The following is a 19,944-nucleotide window of genomic DNA, read 5'->3' as shown; positions in this document are numbered from 1 at the left end:
AGGCCAGTGTCTCATATACTAGCACCAGTTGTTTTATCCATTATTCTGTATAATACTTAAACCACCTTGTGGTAATTGGTACAACAGTGTCTGCAAATATTCCAGTAATAAATAAAAGCTTATGTCATAAAAATCAAAGTGGCACAGCTCTTACCAAGAAAGCACAGTAGAAACAGAAGGATCAAGCCTATTTCTGTGACCCCCACAAGGGCAGACCCCGTGCTTCCATAAATACCTTTAAGCTCACCTGAGATGACTGGTCAGGGAGCTCAGTGTCAGAGAGATGGATAGAGCAACACTAAAGAGCACTCTGGCTCCACTTAGCCATGAGGATGCTTATTCCCCTATTCCCATACCCAGCCCAACACTTGGCATGCCATGTGTCTGTAATCCTAGCCCTGTTTGGTTGTTCTGAATATCATATGTCTGTATATTTTCCCATATTTGCCCCCAGTTTACCTACTATATAATTTAAGATTCTCACACTGGAGGATCTGTTTTTTAAAGCTGCCATCATCGATACATTTGAATTAAAAATTCAAATTTCTAAGTGAAATGTAAGGAGTTTGTTGTAGTAACAACCTTTGTTATTGCTCTGATGGCTTCTGTGTGGAAAATCTAGCTCAAACACTTTACTGTGTGTCTAGGTCTATATTGTATAAGGAAGAATAAGGTCTGCGCTGCATAGCCAGTAGTATTCCTGCCTCTTTGCATGTGTGTTTGCTTGTTTCTTGCCTATGAGAACATCTTTTTATAGTTAAACAAACCTTGCTGTGATTTTGAGCATAATAGCCACACATGGACATTTTGGCACCTTTCAGGTCATGTTTTACAGTCCATGTTTTTACTGTTGTGCCTCAGTCTTACCAGTTTTCATGCAGACCAAAAACACAAAACACAAAGTCATGCTAATGTTGCTACATGTCTACCAGATGTTTGAGTTGTGTTTGCAACAAGAGTGAGCGAGTTTTCACTAAAGGAGACACTCGGCAAACTTTTCACTTTTAGATTGTGAGTCTGTCAGAAAGATGGATGACAAAGCATACAACACTTGGTGTCTGGTTAAGGGTAATGGAGTGATACACATACATAAATACAGTTCACCAATGAAAGTTGTTTTGTAAATGTTGTTTGTGTGTTCAGGTAAGAACCCATCACAGCAGTTCACAGCTGTGATCCACACGGTAACTCCTCTGCTGTCCCAGATCTCCCCTGTGATGAAGCTCATCATCGCTATAGCCAAGTCCAAGTTCTGTGCACAGGTGGGAACGCTGCCCATACTTCGTTATGATTTAGTTAAAAATAGTATTAAGTATGAGCAAACACAAAGCTAGCTATCATATCAAAGACCTCTGTTAGTGTTAACACCTTTTTTCCCCCGTACATCGTCTCCTTCATATCCATGATGATATTCATCCTCCTCACTTTTCTTTTTCTGTCAGTTTGTAACTCCAGGTAATGAAATCTGATGTGGTGTACATTCATTTTTCTAAAGCAACACATACGTTAGAAGTTAGTAACACTGCTTGTCTGAAGATACATTTTTGTGTTGTAGTACCAAAAACTGTGTACTTTCTCTGACAATTAAGTATTTTTCAGTATATCTTATTTGCAGAGTAGAAAACCCTGAGTTGCCTGAATGTGCACGTTGAAGATGAAAGATGCATCCTGAGATAGTACTGTATGTTCATACTTTACTGTGTGAAAGACATCAGCTGCTTATTTAACTTGACTCCCCTGTACTTTACTCAAACAGATTGTGGTTTTATGGAACTGCGACAAGCCTTTACCTCCAAGGAACAAGTGGCCCTCCACCAGCGTGCCTCTCTCTGTCATTGAAGGACAGAACAAGGTAACAGCTGCTGGCTTTCTGCATCCATTATATATTAAAAGATGCTTTGTTGCTGAGTAGCAAAGACATTTATCTCCCCTTTATGAAACAGTCTTGCTCAAAGGTACTTCACAATAATTTGTTGGCAGTCGATGCAGAAATTAACACATCAACTTTTTAGCTCCTAGCCATTTTCTGAAAGACACTAGAAAGAAAGGATCCCATGCAAGGATCCCAAACACACATAATGGATTTTCTGAAAAATAGTTTAGAGGAAGACAGAAAAATATAACAAATTAATCCATCAGGAAATTGTTTTCATAGGTGTCTTGTAATTACTTCTCTTGCAACAGTGGCAGTTTACGGTTCAACTGTGCGGCAAAATGTTTTTTAGATTTTGTGACTGAAGCTGAAAAATCTTTGCTTAATCAGATCTAACATCAGAGCAATAGAGCAGTTTACAGAGCGTCATTCAAATTAAGAACCACTGAATGCTCCTCCTTGCTTGTGATGGAAACAACAATGAAGCAACAGAAAGAAAGTTTGGAGTGCATTAAACCAAAAACAAAGAATGCCAATCATGGTCTGAAAGCCCTACAGCCTGAAGCAAAGGCATAAAAAGTCCACTTGCAGGTCCTTGAATAGAGAGCTGCTGGCAGAGGCCTAACCATGGTGCTGTTATGTCTCCATGTTGCCACCATGCTGGGCAAAAAGATGCAACTTACACATAACTCTACACATAAATCCGTTTTTTGCTAAATGATACTCCAGAAAGTGGTTTCTGACTATTCTTCTCCTTTATATAAACCTATTTAGGTATGTGCTTGTATGGGATACTGATAACAAATTTAAAAAAAATAAATGAACTGATAGCTGATACGTAGCAGTAGCTACAGATTCACCATACCCACTATGGTAAGTACAACAGGCTCCAAAAAAGTTACCCTTTAAGTACAGTACTTGAATAAATATACACCGGCCACATTTTGAAAAAAGGCAAAAACAGACAAAATATTTTAGTGCACTATAAAACTACTCCAAACCCTTTAGCCCAGCTATAGAGAGATAGGTCTGCTGGAGCACAGGAGGAAGAGAATAATATATACAAGGAAGTATTGTACAGTGTATTAGATACTGTTCTTTCCTTTGCTAGTTAAGGTCTAATGCTGCAATGGTTCAGTTTTAAATACACTCTTGATGGTGTGATTGACACAAAGTACATTGTGATTGTCAGCTATTAGAGTCAAGCCACAAGCGTGACTTTGTTGGGCTTGTTCTCATTTGCAGTATTACTGGGTAATATTGTGTCTTCACATACACACAAATTAAGTCACAACTGTTATGTCATAATATCAGAAAGGAGGAAAATTGTCTCATATTTTTCACAGTAATTGAAACAGACCAAAGCTTTTTCCTAAAAATACATTTGATCACATACTGGCCACGTCACCCTCTCTCTCTCTCTTCCTCTCTAATTGTGATGCTTCGCCTTCTAATTGCTTCTGTTTGTTTTCATGTAAATGATTCCCCCTTGTAATACAAGAACAATGTTTCCACTGGTGACAATAAAACCTGTGTGTGTTTGGTGGATGTCGGTATCCAACAACATTCATGGACTTGTAATTAGTCATGTAGTATATTGTCGGGCAGCCCAGTCAGATGCTCTTCAGTGTATTTCCTTCCAAGTGCTCATCGTGTTTGTTCCCACTATAACAACAACAAGCAGAAAGTTTGTCATTTGCCTCAGAGCAATTTGCTGTTGCTTATGAGTGTTTCTCCTCAGTAACAATGAGTGGATACACTCTATCAGCAGGTTTTTACTTCCTCTCTTTCCTTAACTTCTGTTTTTGCCTCTTTACCTTTTTTGTCAGAACTCCTGCAAAACAGCACATTCACATTGAGCTTTTCATAAAATATTGGACTGACTCTTTAATTTATTATTCATATCCCACACGTTCTCATACCTAAATAGGTCACTAGTTTCTCATTGATATTTGAAGACACACGTGTAGTAAAACACTTAAAGTAAGGAAAAGAGTTTAGCTGCACTGAAATTTCCAGAGTATTTATTGCATTTAGCAAAAAAAGGGTTGTTGAAAGGGGAAACAAACGTAGTATAATATAGTACAGACAATAAGTCACAGTTACCTCTTTAAGCCCAGCAGTTACCTGAACAAGAGATGTAACAGCACCATTGATAGGCTTCTGGCAGCAGCTCTCTGTTCAAGGACATGAAAGTGGACTTGTTGTTCCTCTGCTTCAGGCCATCAAGCTTTCAGACCATGATTAGCTTTCTTTGTTTTGTTTGCTTGTTTTTCCACTCACTCCAAACTTTCTTTCTGCTGCTCTATTGCCATTTTCACTGCATACTTTATAATTTGCAGTTTATATTCATGGTGTGGTGTCTCTATAGCTAGTGATGATTTTTGTTATCATTACCTCCTTTATCAAGATTTGCAGAAACAAGCAGGCATTCAATAGGATAGTTGTTCTGAATCAGAAACCGCTTTATGGACTGATATGTTTAAGCATGTGGCTCAGGTGTCCAGTAAAATAAGTAATAATCATGACAAATTTCCAAAAATACTAAAATAGGATCCTAAATAGTTTAAACAGAAAGGAAATGGCCACAGACTGGCACAAGTTTCATACTATAGTTTGGTCTTGCTATAAGTGAAGTCCTGCTCGCTAAGCATTTATGACCTCGACGTCAATATTATCCAAGGAATGAGCCATGGACTCCCCATTAATATGTTTGACTGTATCTCACTATCATCAATTGCCTTTCAATACTGCAGGTCTTGCCCCCACACACTCCATTTTATATTGATGAGTTAATCTTCAACATTGATCCTGAATTAAACTATGCATTTAAATTATGTCAAAGGAGCAGAAAAGTGGAGAGGTTAAAGGTCAAGTAGAACCTAATGTTGAAACCTAATTGATCAGGAGGTCAAGGCAGCAGACACAGAATAGAAGACAGCTGGGAGACAATCCAAATAGTCTTTTCATATTTTTGGACATCATTTAATCTCTTAATTTACAAATTAGGTTAGTGCAGCGTTAGATTGTATTGTACTCCAGGAACTTTGAGAATATATTGAATTTATTTCAAAGACAACCACACTGATTTGGAGTTAAAAATTTGGTATTGAACATAATTTTATTTCTCACCACAGTAATGTTTCTCAAGAGAGAAAGAGGATGCCCATGGTTTATGATAGCACTGTAGATAGCTGTGATCTTTGACTTCTAACTGTACTTTAGAGACATCTATAAGTGTATCTGTAAGATAAAGACAGACAAAAATCTCCAAAGAGTCCCCTTTAAGTAGAAGGAGTCCTGGTAAATATAACTAGAGAAAATGGGTGGAAAAAGTGACAAAGATAAGGTTCAGGCCATTGAACTGCCAGTGATCTCAGTGGGATCTAATCTCTGTCCAGAGGCAGAAAAGCATTGACAAAGCTGAATGGAGGGGGTGTCTCATGGAAAGACATACTGTTGCGTTCAACCAGTAAAATTTTTAAGGCCAGTGCCATGTACCAAGGGGTGATATTTTAGGTTATAATATATTTTCAGTTTGACCATTTTCAGACCAAAAAAAAAAATATCTTTTTATGATTTTTTTGTCAGAGTGAAAAAGGGATCTGTGTGTTAGCATGTTTACAAAAATTTAGCAAAACAAAAAAAAAGGAAAATGTGACTGACAGACAAATTGCCATGTAAAGAGCTGCACCACTTGTGTGGTCAATTATATCCAGTACAAAGGAGGACAGAGCAGGGTTAAGGTTCATTGTGTATAAAAAACCCTGGGTTTAATTAGAAGGTACTACAGACTAACTGCAATATCTATAAATTATGTAAGAAACTGTTAAATATACAGTATTATAAAAGGATATTAATGAAATTTATACAAACCGGTTCAAATTTGAATGAAAAGCAAGCAAGGTAAAGAAAAAGAATGGGTGACTGATAGCAGGGACATGCAGTAAAGTTAGATCAAAAATCAGTATGACTGCCCAATCATACATGACGATATTCAGACCAATAGTCCATGATGAATGTTGCTGATTATAAGGCGTGTGGCTAATTTACTACGGCCAATTACACTCTGATAGTGGTTTTTACAAGGAAACTGTTACATTACTATGAATACGATTCTGACTGAACTAATTACCTGCCTGCTGATTATAGGGCATTCATCCAAAGAAAATACATTTTCTGCCAAGACTACACATTATAAGCAGAGATCTAATGATGAAGTTTATGCGACTGTCTCCAATTGTATGAATTTAGGGGATTTGTTTTATCTTACATTTACTTGATAAATTTATGCTCAGCATCCATCGGCTCATTAAGCTGAGATGGGAACAGACATTAGCCTTCTGGATATTTGTGGTCTTGCTTTCCTAAATAAGCCTCTTAATATTACTCCTGTAGGTGTAAATTTAGTCTACTATTTCATGTAGTGAATCCAAGTTAAACATCACTATTGTGACAGTACAGAAAAACACAAAGACAAAAAACACAATTGCAACAAGTTTTAGGCAGGTACACCAGTAGGGGAGGCTGTGGCTCAGGAGGTAGAGCAGGTTCTGCACTAACTGAAAGGTTGGTGGTTCAATCCCTGGCCTCTCCAGTGTAAGTGAGTGTCCTCGGGCAAAACTAAAACTGGTCAAAACTACTAAAATCCCAATTGAACTCCTGGTGTATAAATGGGCAGCACCACAAATTGTCTAAGTAGAAATTCTTTCAGCAGAAAGAAACCGTATGTTTCTTTCTACACACAGTACTTATTATATTCCCCCACCCCACTCTCATACACACTAGTGTTACATTGTTACATTACACACTAGTGTATGTGAGAGCAACTTCCAGTGGACACGAGAGCTGGAGAACCTGGGGATCGAACCACCAACCCCAGTCTTACGGAACTACACGCTCTATCTCCTGTGCTACAGCCAGCCCAGTAAACCTTCTGGTGAACAGGTGCATATCTGACAACAACCTTTTTCCAGCGTGTCAAGTCTGTTGTCTCCACACACTGAAATATATATTCTCATTCTCCTTGTTTCAGTCTTTCTGTTTGCATGTTATCAGAGAAGCTGTGGTTTTAAAACCTTATCTGAACTTTTTTCCATATCTGTCTGTCTTTTTTTCCTTTTCTACACAAACAGTTAACTAATTCACACTTTAATCTCAAGTCAATAACATCATCAGCAGCCCTCTTTAGGCTAATGGATCAAGGTCTACTAAACTTTCTGCTAGGCGTGGAATTGATAAAGACCCACACAAAACCTATTAGTTCTGGACATTGATCGATAGAAGCACAGCAGGGAATGAAACAAACACATTTTGTCATTGGCCTTTTATTTTGCCTAGATTTTTTTATATACCTCTAAACCAATTCATATGCCTTTAAATGTTTATCAAAGTAAATAAGATTTCTTTGACCACTAAAACAGTCTTGCCTCAGGCGAATGAATAAAATTTAAACAAGTCAACAGCTTATGCTATTGTTTCCTGATAAGGTGATGTTCCTTTAAATGGGTTAATTATTTTGCTAAATTATTATTATTATTTGTCTTACTGTCCTATTGTCTCCAGATGATGAGCAGTCGTTTTTTCCCCCACAACGCCATCCTTACTGATGCTGTTCTCAGTCTGGATGAAGACTCGGTTCTCTCAACCAATGAGGTAAGTCACTGATTTATCAACTATTTGGCCCAACACTGACAAACTTTACAAACCGTGGAACCGAGACACTGATGCTTTATCAACAAAATGAGGTGAGACGTCCAGACTCCTAAGATCCAAGGCCACCAAACAGTATTATCAAATATCTGGATTAAAATCTAAATTACTGAATCATTCCCTAAACAATGCAAATAAAGAAACTAGTTCACCACAGCTGCCTGCCTGCCTAAGATCAAGACAGAAAAAGTGGAGCTTTCTATTCAAATTGTTGAAATTCCAACATTTTCTCTTTGAAACTGAATCTATTTACACTGTTAGCTAAGCCCTGCCCTCCTTAATCTTGCTGTTGCTACAACTGTCAAGCTTTCTGCTCTCACAAAACACACTTTAAATGAGAATGAGACATTTCTCTTTATAAATTTATGATTTTTAAAATCAGTAACTGCTTGATTTTAGAGATCGACAAAAGCAGCTTCTTAAAAATGAGAGCTCTACCAAAAGTATCTTTTGTCATGTATCATGTAATTGATGGCTATATACCTAATATCCAGATCCAAGACTAATGGTAAAACAGCATTTTCCAGGCACAAGGTTTGAATAAGAATTTGGCCCTACATACACAAACAAGCAAGACTGCCTTTTTGCTTTTAACATTACAAGAGAAAAGACTTTTACGATAATGACTATGTCTGGCATGTAAAAAGTTAGACTGGCTACAGTTGCTGGATTGTGAAGTTACACAAATCCAACCACCCATCAGAAGACAAATCAAAACTTCTGACTCAGAGTGGCCTACAAAGTCCAAAGCCCAAGATAAGGAACCACACTGTGGGCTGCAGACATTGAAACACTAAACATCCACTCCCCATCAGACTCAAGGAAGATCAGCTAACATAAAAGCAATCTGTCACTTAAGATTTATCACTAACAACCCCCCCATTGAGAACCTGGCACCTCAACAATCTCCAGCTCTCTGGGTGAAATCACATTTCTCACACACACACACACACACACGCATACAAATGGTACACATGGTCCAGAACAGTGGAAGACAGTGGTGAAAAATAGGTACCCATGGTAGTTTTGACTTGACATTAAATATTCTATGTTTAGTCAGTTTAATTGTCCATAAACCAATAAGGGTATCTACAAGATAACTTGAGTTTATGGCCCATTGGCTATTCAAGCATCATATAACCCTACATTCATTTGGTGGATAAATTTCGTTTTGTGTTCTTTTTACACATTTCTACAATTTGAGAGAAATTAACACTTAGATGCTCACTAAATAAATTTATTTAGAAAAAAACTGACCCTTCCTTGAACCACCACTTAATTGTGGTATAGGGATTTGAGTGCCTGAATGATCCTAGGAGCTATATTTTCCTAGCAGCTATAAGCCTCTTATGGACAAAGAGACTTGTGTGGGAGGTTGAGCAGTAATGACACAGTCATCTATGTACATCTATGCACAGCCTGGGCTCTGGAACCCAACTCCTTGAGAGGTGCTGGACTCTCTTCTACTCTGGATTGAATGCAGTGAGAGGCGGCAGGCTGGTGTGGGCTTGCTTATAGCTTCCCAGCTCAGCTGCCATGTACTGGACCTTTCCCCGGTGAATGAGAGGGTCGCTTCCCTGCACCTTCAGTTCGGGGATAGGTCTCTGACTGAGGCAAAAGCTTGGATGTGGGACGAGTTCAGTGAGGGCATGGAGGATGACTATCGGATGGCAAACCGTTCTGCGCCTCAAGGAGAAAGCAGTGCTCTGCCAACACTCTACAGTTGTGGTAGGGAGCTGTTGACCTCGACTGGGGACATTGTTGGACGGTGGAAGGAATATTTCGATGATCTTCTCAATCCCACCAACATGCCTTCAACCAAAGGTTGAAGACTCAGAGGCTGATCTGTCCATCATCCGGGCTGAAGTCACTGAGGTAGTTTGGAAGCTCCGCGGTGGCAAGGCATCGGTGGTGGATGAGATCTGCCCTGAGTATCTTAAGACTCTGGATGTTGTTGGGCTGTCTTGGCTGATACACCTCTGCAACATTGTGTGACGGTCGGGTACATGTCCCATTGGGAGGAGGCCCTGTGGAAGACCCAGGACACGCTGGAGGGACTATGTCTCCCATCTGGCCTGGGAATGCCTGGGTATCCCCCGGAAGAGCTAGAGGGAGAAAGAAGTCTGGGCTTCTCTGCTCAGGCTACAGGCCCTGCGATCTGGCTCTGGATAAAGCAGAAAAAAATGGATGGATGAAGGAACCACTTACAATACAGACACAGTACTGATCCTAGCTGAATGAAATGAGGAATTCATTACAAATGAATTGCCTCACTGAAAAACAGTGGCAACTAGACCTAAAGTTGGAGAATATGCTTTGCCTGTGAAGGGTGATTCCAAATGCATCACATGAAATTAAACTAAGTAGATGCACAGGAAGTCTAGTAATGCAAGAGTTGGACAACAGACTGAAAACAATTCATAGAGTTCTGATTACAGACATCAATACTGCTGAGGCTTAGTGATTTACCACGTAGAGCGGATGCTCGAAGGCCAGTCTTAATTAAATTATTGTGCAGTGTGTGGTGTTAGCATAGACTGTGTTCAGATTACATTCTCTTAATTTAACTTAATACAAAGAAGAAAGGAGAGATTAAAAAAAGGAAGGAAATAGCACAAAAGTGAGGGAAGTGATATAGAAAGGACAGGAGAGTGACAAAAAAGACATGATAAGAAAACATTAAAAGAGGTGTAAGAGCTCATAAGGAAAGGCAGGCAAAAGGCACAATAAAGTGAAAAGGAGAAAACAGTGGAAAGAACTGACCAGGCTAAAGGTAAGTAAGGTAGAAGAAATGAGGAGAAAAAAAGAAAACAACAGAAAACAACGTAAAAACCAGGCTATAGGGAATAAGGAAAGGAGAGCAGACAAGCAGAATGAAAAACAAAGTGCTTTCACAGAGTCGGGAGTTTTACGAGAGCCATTACCTTAGTCTGTATCATTACACTGTCAAAACACAGAGCACCTCTGTGATTAAATTCTCACTTCTTACTTAAAAGATTGGAAACACCCAGCTGGTTTGTTACACTGACACTTGTTTTAGAACAAATTAGAAACCAGTGAATTGTCTAAAGCATTGTCAAGACAGGAAATAATGTTTCTATTCCCCTTATCTAACCAAGACTTCAGTGTAAGCAGAGTTAGTACCTATATAACCACATATATATAACACGGTTACCAGGCCAATAGAAGCGCGACGTGTAAAATTAAATTCCTATTTCTATTTCTCCATAATGTCTGGCATATATCAACCTGCTCATACTGGATCCTACGGTGGCTGACAAGGGCAAACGCCCCACAACAGCCAAAATACGTGCAAAAGAGAAATGCTGCAACAGTTTTGGCATTTTCCCTTGTTGGCCACCGTATGATCCTGTTGATTAGTAATAAATACATGAGTGTGGTAAACCCCTGTTCTTGAAAGAGTCCATATAAACCAGACATCCACCTGATTTAACAGACATTTATAAAAACATAATGTTCCATTGCTCCTTTGCAAATATTTAGAGCACAAAGAAAACATACAAATCAATAAAGGTGATGCACATTGAAGAAGGCACAGCAGTACTGCTTTGTTGACTAACATTTTCCATTTCTCTAAAAGCACATAAAAGCCAAACTAAAGTTAAGAAGACATTAGACAAGACCTATTAAAATCATACCTCAAACCTTTTAGGTTCTTGCATGTTGGACTTTTTATGGACCTGTGAAAACCCCACTTCAATCACTCAGACAACTGATCTGACCAAAAGTGCCAAAAACATCTTGTTTTGTAGACACATTTTTGATAAATTATCGTAGTTAATACTAATCTCAGTGACAAACTCCATCCCATGTGACTGCTCCACAATAAAATCTACTTTTTTATAATAACAATGACATTTGTATAACACTTGTTAAACTTACAAAGTGCATTACAGGGGAGAGAAAAGAGCAAATAATACAAGCTAAAGGTTAGGTCATTTATTTATGTTCTGCAGAAAGTAAAATTTATCTTTAACCTTTCTATTTATATTCCAAAAGGGCAACAAAAAAAAAATGTTGCATGTTTTTGTTTATAAAATATAGTTCATATATTGCAGGTGGTAAGGGACTTATTCCTGTATTAGTAACAAGGCAATTGAACAACCTTTTTCTTTGTTTATTGCATTTTGTCAAATTTCTATTTACAAATCATGTGTTTAAAAAGCAGGCAGTGCAGTGATCAAAACAGCTCATCAGCGACGCTAAATTAGAGCAGAGCTGCATGCAAGCTTCTTCGGGAGTCATTACAAGAGGCAACTTTTTCTGCAGATTTCCAGCAAGTAAAAGATGCGATCCATAATGGATTGTGTGGCCTAATGTGCCCAAGAGATCCAATATATCTTTAAACTCTGAGATGTTTTATTGATCAGCACAAGTCAATGTTCACCTTTTCTAGGCTAACAGGATCACAATTACACTTTATGGCACTACAATTTGTTGCACAGCAATACGAATGAGTTTCTACAACTAAACTTTTATGGGCACACAGCTTGTTTTATGAAAGGAGATAAAGAAGGCAATGTCAGAGAGGAGAATCTTTGCTATGCTCACTAACTGGTTGCTCTAATTGCCCTTTTAATATGATCAGGGGATTTACTGGAAAGATATGAAATATGTCAAGTGAGAGAAAATGTGCAGAATGAGAACACTGCACTTTTAATAGGACTTTTCTTATTAGAATACCTCAGTGGAAGAATAGCTGTGCCAATTTCATAATTACATTGTTTCAGCTCATTAAATGTATGATTATTCCATGAAGAGAGATTAGCGAAGGGAATACAAGAGAAAAAAACCTGACAAAGCTTTTGTCTCTCATTGGGCAGCCATGCATACTACTGCTCTGTGCCCTTTGGTAGACATTTTCAATATGGTGAAGATGGAATTAGTGTTTCAGTAGCAATGGCAGAATTGTGATCCAGTTCTCATTTAAAGACATATGTTCATGTAGATACTCGGGTTGGCACAGAAAAGATAATATTACCTGAATAGCCTTTTTACCATTCAACAAAATTTAAAAAACTAGTAAAAGGAAGTGAAAGGAGTTCAGAGTATACAAACTTCTGGAAAATAAGCAGATTTTGCTTACAGCTTTAAAACAGGGATAATGAAGTTAAACAGTGGGGGGGTTCATGCAGCTCTCTGCTGTATACCTACATTTAAAATTTTCACCAGTTTGCAGAGGGTGACATATCACATGCTTAATACTATTGCTGATCATCATTTCACAAACTCAAAATCATACTGACCCTTGTAGTATCCTGAGCACATACTTTTTATGTCTTTCTAACACTAGAACCACCAGCATTTCAATACCCCTAGAACCACCAGGGGGTCATATTTACCCCCTGCTGCAACATTGTCAGTAATCACAAAAATTTAATTTAGTTAAAAAGTCAAGTGGTTCATGAGAACCACGTCACCATACCCTAACTCTGATCCTAACCCTAACCCTACCCTAACCATAGCAACAGTTTGAGAGCTTGTTAGTAAACAGCACATAAATTAACACCAACACCATTTGTTTGAAACCTTTATACAGAAGCTATATGGAGTCAATGGAAAATGCTACAAGAGCTATCCAGACAAGACATTAACGACACACCAGCAAGAGGACCTGATGAGAAGAGCTGTAATTCACAAGATGTTTCAAACTACAAGCCTGCAGTAGACACTTGTAGGCACAACTTCATCAAAGCCACAGCACTGCGAAACTGCTGGATACAAACTCAGTTTAAGACACATTTTCCTTGCTTTTATCACCCTGAAATCTTATGGAAATTGACAGTGAGAGAACTGCAGTGTTATCACGTCACTGGGAGCAAAATAAAAAAAAAAAAAAAAAAAAAGAAAACAGACTGAAAACACAACTTCTCAAAACACATTTGAAAAGACCAGATACAGGGGGAGAATAGGGGCACTAAAATGTGATATAACTCCTTTTCATCTCATAACATTGGATATGTTAAACCCAAATGTCAGGAGAGATTTGTAACAGATCTATTACTGGATTGACACTCTGCTCCTCAGATCAATTTTAGCCTTGTAGAATCTATTAGTATGTTTTACACGTGCACATACACAGCTAGATTCTGTTGAGCTTTAAATCCTCCCTTTAAATTCCTCAGCCATATCAAGTCTCTGTTTCAAACCATAATTAAGACAGACAGATTATGAGTACAAAGAATCTGGGTTCTGTTGCTTTCTTTTACTTGTAAACTCACACACACACACACACACACACACACACACACACACACACACACACACACACACACACACACACACACAATTACAGTTTCCAAAAAGCTTTTTAATCTCTGAAGGAAAAATTATATTTGCACAGCAACAAATCTGACACATCTCACATACAAACACGTACAAGGACGCACACACACACACACACACTAACACATCCGTTCATCAGGGGCTGGACTGAGAATGGCAGCTCCAACCTTTCGCTCGGCTTAGCGCTGCCACTTTACAGTAATTGCTCACGCGATTCATGACAGAAGCCACAAGGTATCGCTAAAGAACATCCACTTTCAGTCTTCCCCTCCCCGACTCATTCTACCTCTACTAGCCTGGTAATTAATTTTCTCCTTCGACTCCTGAGGTGGTGTGTGTGCGTGTCTAAGCATTATCAACTTTTTCATTATATCCTGATCTCTTTATTCTCTGGTGTGTATGCCTGCACATTTGAGTAGTGTTTTTGAATTCAGAAGAGGGACTTTCTCAGGTTGTTCAAGCTTCCTCAAGATGCTCCAGACAACTCCACATGGAATTTTCTTCTTTATGGGGATGTAGGGAGCCTTTAAGGAGCAAGTGAGACATGGTTCAGTCTGACAGCTGCTAGAAACCCACCCTCTCAGTACACGACTGTATTATAGAATCATTCACTGTGATTGGAGTTCAGATTTTCAGTGATTCTACATCAGAAATGGTGCACTGACCTTGTGCACACACTTTAGCATCAAAGTACAAAGTATGTAAACATGTCATTGAATTAAAATTAAACCTCACTGGATCACGAGTGAAGAAATTAGTAGATATCAAAGGTCAAGCACATTCAGGGTCAGAATGAGACTCAAAGCTTGTACTTTAAAGCAGTTTAAAATAACAGTTAGTATATATGTGTTTTTGCTGTAGATACTTAAATGGTTTATAATTTACTGCAGTTTTTCCTAGTGGAAGGAAAACTACAGAAAACGGAGGAATGCCATGTACAGTGATTTTTGTGAAGTTGTGAAATAGCAGTAAATATTTAGGCTAGTGTTTACAAGATGGCCTTGCTGGCTAAATGTCATTTTACAGCAATTCTAAATATGTTCTTTTATCTGTTTAACTCTTCTACAAGCTGGTTTCTTTCTGATGTGTTTCGGTGGAGTTTCAATAAGCTAGATCACCTACTAACATTACATTTTTGTTGCATTTTCTGCTCTCCCCACCTTTCTTTTTAACCACATTCTCCTCCTCCTCTTCTCTTTATTAACCTCTTCCCTCTCCTACTATATCCTCCGTTTTATTTTTCAATTGGCCTTCTATGCTTTTCTGTTCTCTGCCAACTTTCTTTCCTCCAGGTGGATTTTGCTTTTATTGTATGGCAAAGTTTTCCAGAGCGTATAGTAGGTTATCCAGCAAGAAGCCACTACTGGGATAGTTCCCGATCCCGCTGGGGCTACACCTCCAAGTGGACCAATGACTACTCGATGGTCCTTACCGGAGCAGCTTTCTACCACAGGTACAAGATCCACATGCTCTCCCTGCTGACCAACTAATTCTCTGGTTGTAGAAATTTGCTAGAACATAATAATGACACTGTAACATCTGTTGGATAGTCTGAATGATTTATAACAAGAATCTAAAGGAATAAAACAGCGTAAGAAAAAAGAGAATCTGAAATTGACACTGTGCTCACCTTTACATCCGACCCAAGCCGGTCTTCATGTTTTATTGTGCATTGCAATTTTTGGTGCAGTTTTTTTTCCCTGATCGTGCTGTCACTTGGTCTATTCCATCATCACAGAAATGCCTTACAGATACAAACCACATTTAAAATCATCTCTCACCAGTCACATTTTATTTTAACCGAGGTAATAGAAAAAGAAATGGGACAGTACAATCTTTCTCTACTTCTATCTCATAAAATGATTGTCAGGAGCACAAAGCTTGGACTGAAAGGGAAAAATTGGTGACTGAAGTATTAAGCACAGCAGTAAATTGAACAGAGAGGAATCTTGCTCTCTGAGGGGATTTGAAGCATCTTGTCACGCAGATAAACAGCTCTCTCATTGTTCTGTTGTTAGGATGCACGTCTTTAGTCCTTTTGTTATTCAGAATCTCAAATGCCAATTCAAGGGAGAAAAAAAAAAGAGCCAGGGAGTGAGAAGGAAAGGTGCAGAGTGTGTGTTTAAGTATGTGAGAGGGAGGGACAGCAGACCTTGGCAGGGAGGTAAGAGAGCTGACAGTGATCTAGTGTTGCCAGGCTGCTGAGGGCGCAACACAGCAACCGTGCAGAATATCACTGAAGTGCAGCTTTACAAAGAGCTACACACACAAATACACACAAATACCATCCTCTGCCCTTCCTCTGTTTGTGTACATTAGATATTACCACTACCTGTTCACCCACCTGGTCCCAGGCAGCCTGCTCACTATGGTGGACCGCATGGCTAATTGTGAGGATATCCTGATGAACTTCCTTGTTTCGGCTGTTACCAAGCAACCACCAATCAAAGTCACACAGAAGAAGCAGTACAAGGAAACCATGATGACCCAGGTAGGACGGGCCTGTTAGTTTTACACTCGCAGACAGTGGTGATTACACCGCAGCACAAGGACGGACATTAAAGGTCAAACTGAGCTGGCAGCAGAACGCGACCTGCAAAGCTCAGGACGCGAACCAACCCATTACCCGCTATTAACTCTAAATCAAATCGGCACCCAGCCTGACTGGTTGACCATGGGACCTGACCCATACAGCTAACATGAATTAAATACATGAGGCTGCTCACTCACTCACTCACTCACTTTAAAACTAAAGCAAGACAAACATTGGCCTGATGTTATCTGCTGTCTAATGTCCTGTACTGTCCTGTCCAGATGCCTGCTCAGTCAAATACCCAAATAATATACAATTAGTACATAAATACTACATACTCATATGTAGTGGCCATATCTATGAGATCTGATGACCCGACACTGTAAGGGAAATGATACAACAACCGGTTCCCAGGTGTCTGACAATCCTTCTTGTTTACCCCCCTGTTCAGTTCAAATGCAATATTTTCTCAATGTCTAACAAACATTTTGAATTTATTTCCTTCTTAAAACATTTACAGATCATTGCTGACAGCCATGTTTGCCACCCGGTAATCTTCTTCCCTCCATTTTGCCGGCACTTTGTTAAACATTTCTTGGCACAGTGGATGAGTGACATAGTTTGAAACCACCGGCTGGTTTGTGTTTTGTGTTGCTAGTTTCTTGGTGGTGCTTGAGCCAGTAGAGCTAGAGCTAAAACAAAATAGAGACAGGTTTGTCATAACATTGCCCAATACCCATACTAGCAGTCAAAAAGTCCACAGGGTACTTTTAAGAATGATTGACAGTGGTTTAAAGAGAAATAGATGAATTCCCTGACTCTTTTTTTTTCTAAATAGAAAAGAAGATGAGAAAAGATTCACCTCTCCTTGTGTAGGATGAGCAATAGTGGAAAATCCTCAGGCTATATACAGCCCTGACCTGCTCTGTGGGAGATCCCTGTATGTGCATGTTGTGTGTGTGTGTGTGTGTGTGTGTGTGTGTGTGTGTGTGTCAGGTTCTGATTGATGGCCTGACCACAGGCAGGACGATGACTCTGCAGTATGAACTCAGTGATTAATGTCTTAATTGTGAAGGCAGCATAGCAAACCTGGATTTACTCCTTCCTCCCTTCCCTCACTTTCTCTCTTTCCTTCTTTTTGTGTCCCTTTTCTGAATTCCCCCTCTCTCGCCCCTGATTTGTTACTTTGCTTGAAGCAACAGCAGACAGGCATTTAACATGGACAAAGTGAAAGAAGCTGGCATCACATGGGAAACTTTGACCAGTGAAAAAAAAGTTTTGATGAATTAACAGAAGTCGTGACTGATACTGTAGGTAGTTTTTTTTATTAGAGAAGTTTCCCAAAACACAAAGTCTTTCCTTTTCATTATTCTACCTGACCCCCACACCCCCCTGCTACCCCCCGTCCTGCAGTACACAGGATCAATCTGTTCCAACTCCATGCCCCCATACCAGGGTTTATCAGAGGGGTTTGCTGGCTTCCACTTTGCCCCCATCTGTCCCCTCCCCAGCTCATCTCCCAGCAGCCACTCAGGCCGAGCCCCACCCCGCTGTTCAACCCAGATAACCTGGTGAGAGCAGCAGGAACTATTCAGGAGGCTTTAAATGCGACTGGGGCACTTGCCGAGACATCTAATATCTCAGTGACAACATAGCAAGACCTGCTCTGGATTACTGGTGAAATTAAAGTTGTTTTTTATGCATTTTTAACATCGTCAGGACAATGACATTTATTGTAGGTGTCAGGCAATAACATTCATTTGTTATGCCAGTTTGTGATGTGTACTAGAGCTGCACACTGACTTTATATGGACCAGCACAATAAGCCTCAAAGAGCGTGTCACGCAACCTGCTAGTTAGAGCCAAATGGAGAAAAATCCAGCTGCATTTCCTCACATTATGTGAAAGACACTTCATTGTATGTTTTCTATCAGTCTGAATGTACGTGCTGCTGTTTGCTGGAGTGTCAACACACTCCACACACAGTGAAGCAGCTGGTCAGGTCAACCTGCTCTGTCAGTATGATGAACCTGGATCCTCTAGAGGAGCAGGAGGGGAAAACAAATAGTGAGAGATATGTTTTACTGGGAGTAACACTTCGTGACCACGTCCCGACAAGCTGTCCCTGACGAGGAGGAGCATCAGCACCAAGGGCGCACTCCTACACAACCCTGAACCATCACACTGACTCACAGGGGACACTTTAACGTCATTAGGCATAAAAAGCTGTGTAAATTAATTGCTCCAGTCAGAGTTTTTCCATCTTGGGAGACAAATATGGCTTTCTGTCACTCTGACCATTTAGCATCCCGCTGCATGAGGAAAGATCTCTGGGAACTGATCACTCAGAGTTCAGATGTGCTGCAGGCAACACCCGTCTCCCAGCCTGTGTCATGTAAAACTAAAGGTCAAAATTCAACCAGCAACCTCTCATTTCTTAAACAAGTAAATCTGTCAACAAGAATGACCTGGCCTGAAGTGTCTAAATAAGCAACATCGTCAAGTCTCATAGCAAACACACAGAATACAGAAATCCACTGTCTACCTCTGCTCAGTTATTACTACAACACTTGGAAATGTGGACAAAAGGATACAAGGATCCAACCACCAACCTTATGACTATTTGCTCTGTTGCCCAGTAGCGAGTCCAACATTGTATTCTGTCACTATATCATCTGGCCTCTAAAACCACATATTTTTTTTACACACTGGATTATTGTCAATAGTCTTGTTTTTTCACCATCACCTGCCACAGAACTATGTTGATTAATTCCTCGGTTGTTCTAATACATTTATCTTCTCCTTCTGACTGTTTTCATCTCTGTTTCTCTAAACCAAGGGCTCCAAGGCGTCTCGGTGGGCCGACCCAGACCACTTTGCCCAGCGTCAGACCTGCATGAACGCCTTCAGCCACTGGCTGGGTTTCATGCCCTTGGTGCACTCCCAGATGAGGCTGGACCCAGTACTGTTCAGGGACCAGGTTTCTATCCTGAGGAAGAAATACAGGGACATCGAGCGGCTGTGACTGCAACAGGATACACCTAAAAATCACTGACCAACAGAGACACAATAAGAGTGCGGGCCATGTGCATGCATACGTATGCAGGGCCATGATGAGAATGCACACACTGTATGACAATATTTGTGAGGCTATAAAAGAAAACTCACACGTGCACCGGACATAAAAATGATAAAACACAGGTACGCATAAGGCATTTAACTGCACATTTCTATGATAAAAAAAAAAAAACTGAGTAACTGTGTGTACCTGCCATGTCTGACAGTACACAAAAATATGAATGCATGGATACACATGCAACAAAGACAAAAATCCTGGCCACAGGCATCCAGTATGTGTTGCATGGTTTGACAAAGAAAACTGTACAAGGAGCTGAAAATGTGTTTGACTAAAAAAATGTAAGAGATGCTTACAGGGCTGTTGGCAGTAGAGGTGTAAACACTATATTGTTGTTGGTAAAAAAAGCTAAGAGATGGATGGTTTATCGGTTGTATTCATAAA

General features: G+C 39.7%; 1 protein-coding gene across 1 annotated transcript in view; it reads left to right on the top strand.

Annotated features, from left to right (window-relative positions):
- Positions 1-19,484, top strand: part of LOC113137230 (exostosin-1) — a 150,191-nt gene extending 130,707 nt beyond the window's left edge. The window contains exons 7-12 of the mRNA XM_026318745.1: positions 1,144-1,262; positions 1,757-1,852; positions 7,439-7,528; positions 15,184-15,344; positions 16,211-16,382; positions 19,264-19,484. Coding sequence (XP_026174530.1) covers positions 1,144-1,262; positions 1,757-1,852; positions 7,439-7,528; positions 15,184-15,344; positions 16,211-16,382; positions 19,264-19,449 — 824 coding nt within the window. The 3' untranslated portion in view covers positions 19,450-19,484. The remainder of the gene's footprint in view (positions 1-1,143; positions 1,263-1,756; positions 1,853-7,438; positions 7,529-15,183; positions 15,345-16,210; positions 16,383-19,263) is intronic.
- The last annotated feature ends 460 nt before the right edge of the window (positions 19,485-19,944 follow it).

This window comes from Mastacembelus armatus, chromosome 24 (genome assembly GCF_900324485.2).
Source record: "Mastacembelus armatus chromosome 24, fMasArm1.2, whole genome shotgun sequence".
Classification (NCBI taxonomy): domain Eukaryota; kingdom Metazoa; phylum Chordata; class Actinopteri; order Synbranchiformes; family Mastacembelidae; genus Mastacembelus; species Mastacembelus armatus.
This window is presented reverse-complemented; position numbering and strand designations above follow the sequence as displayed.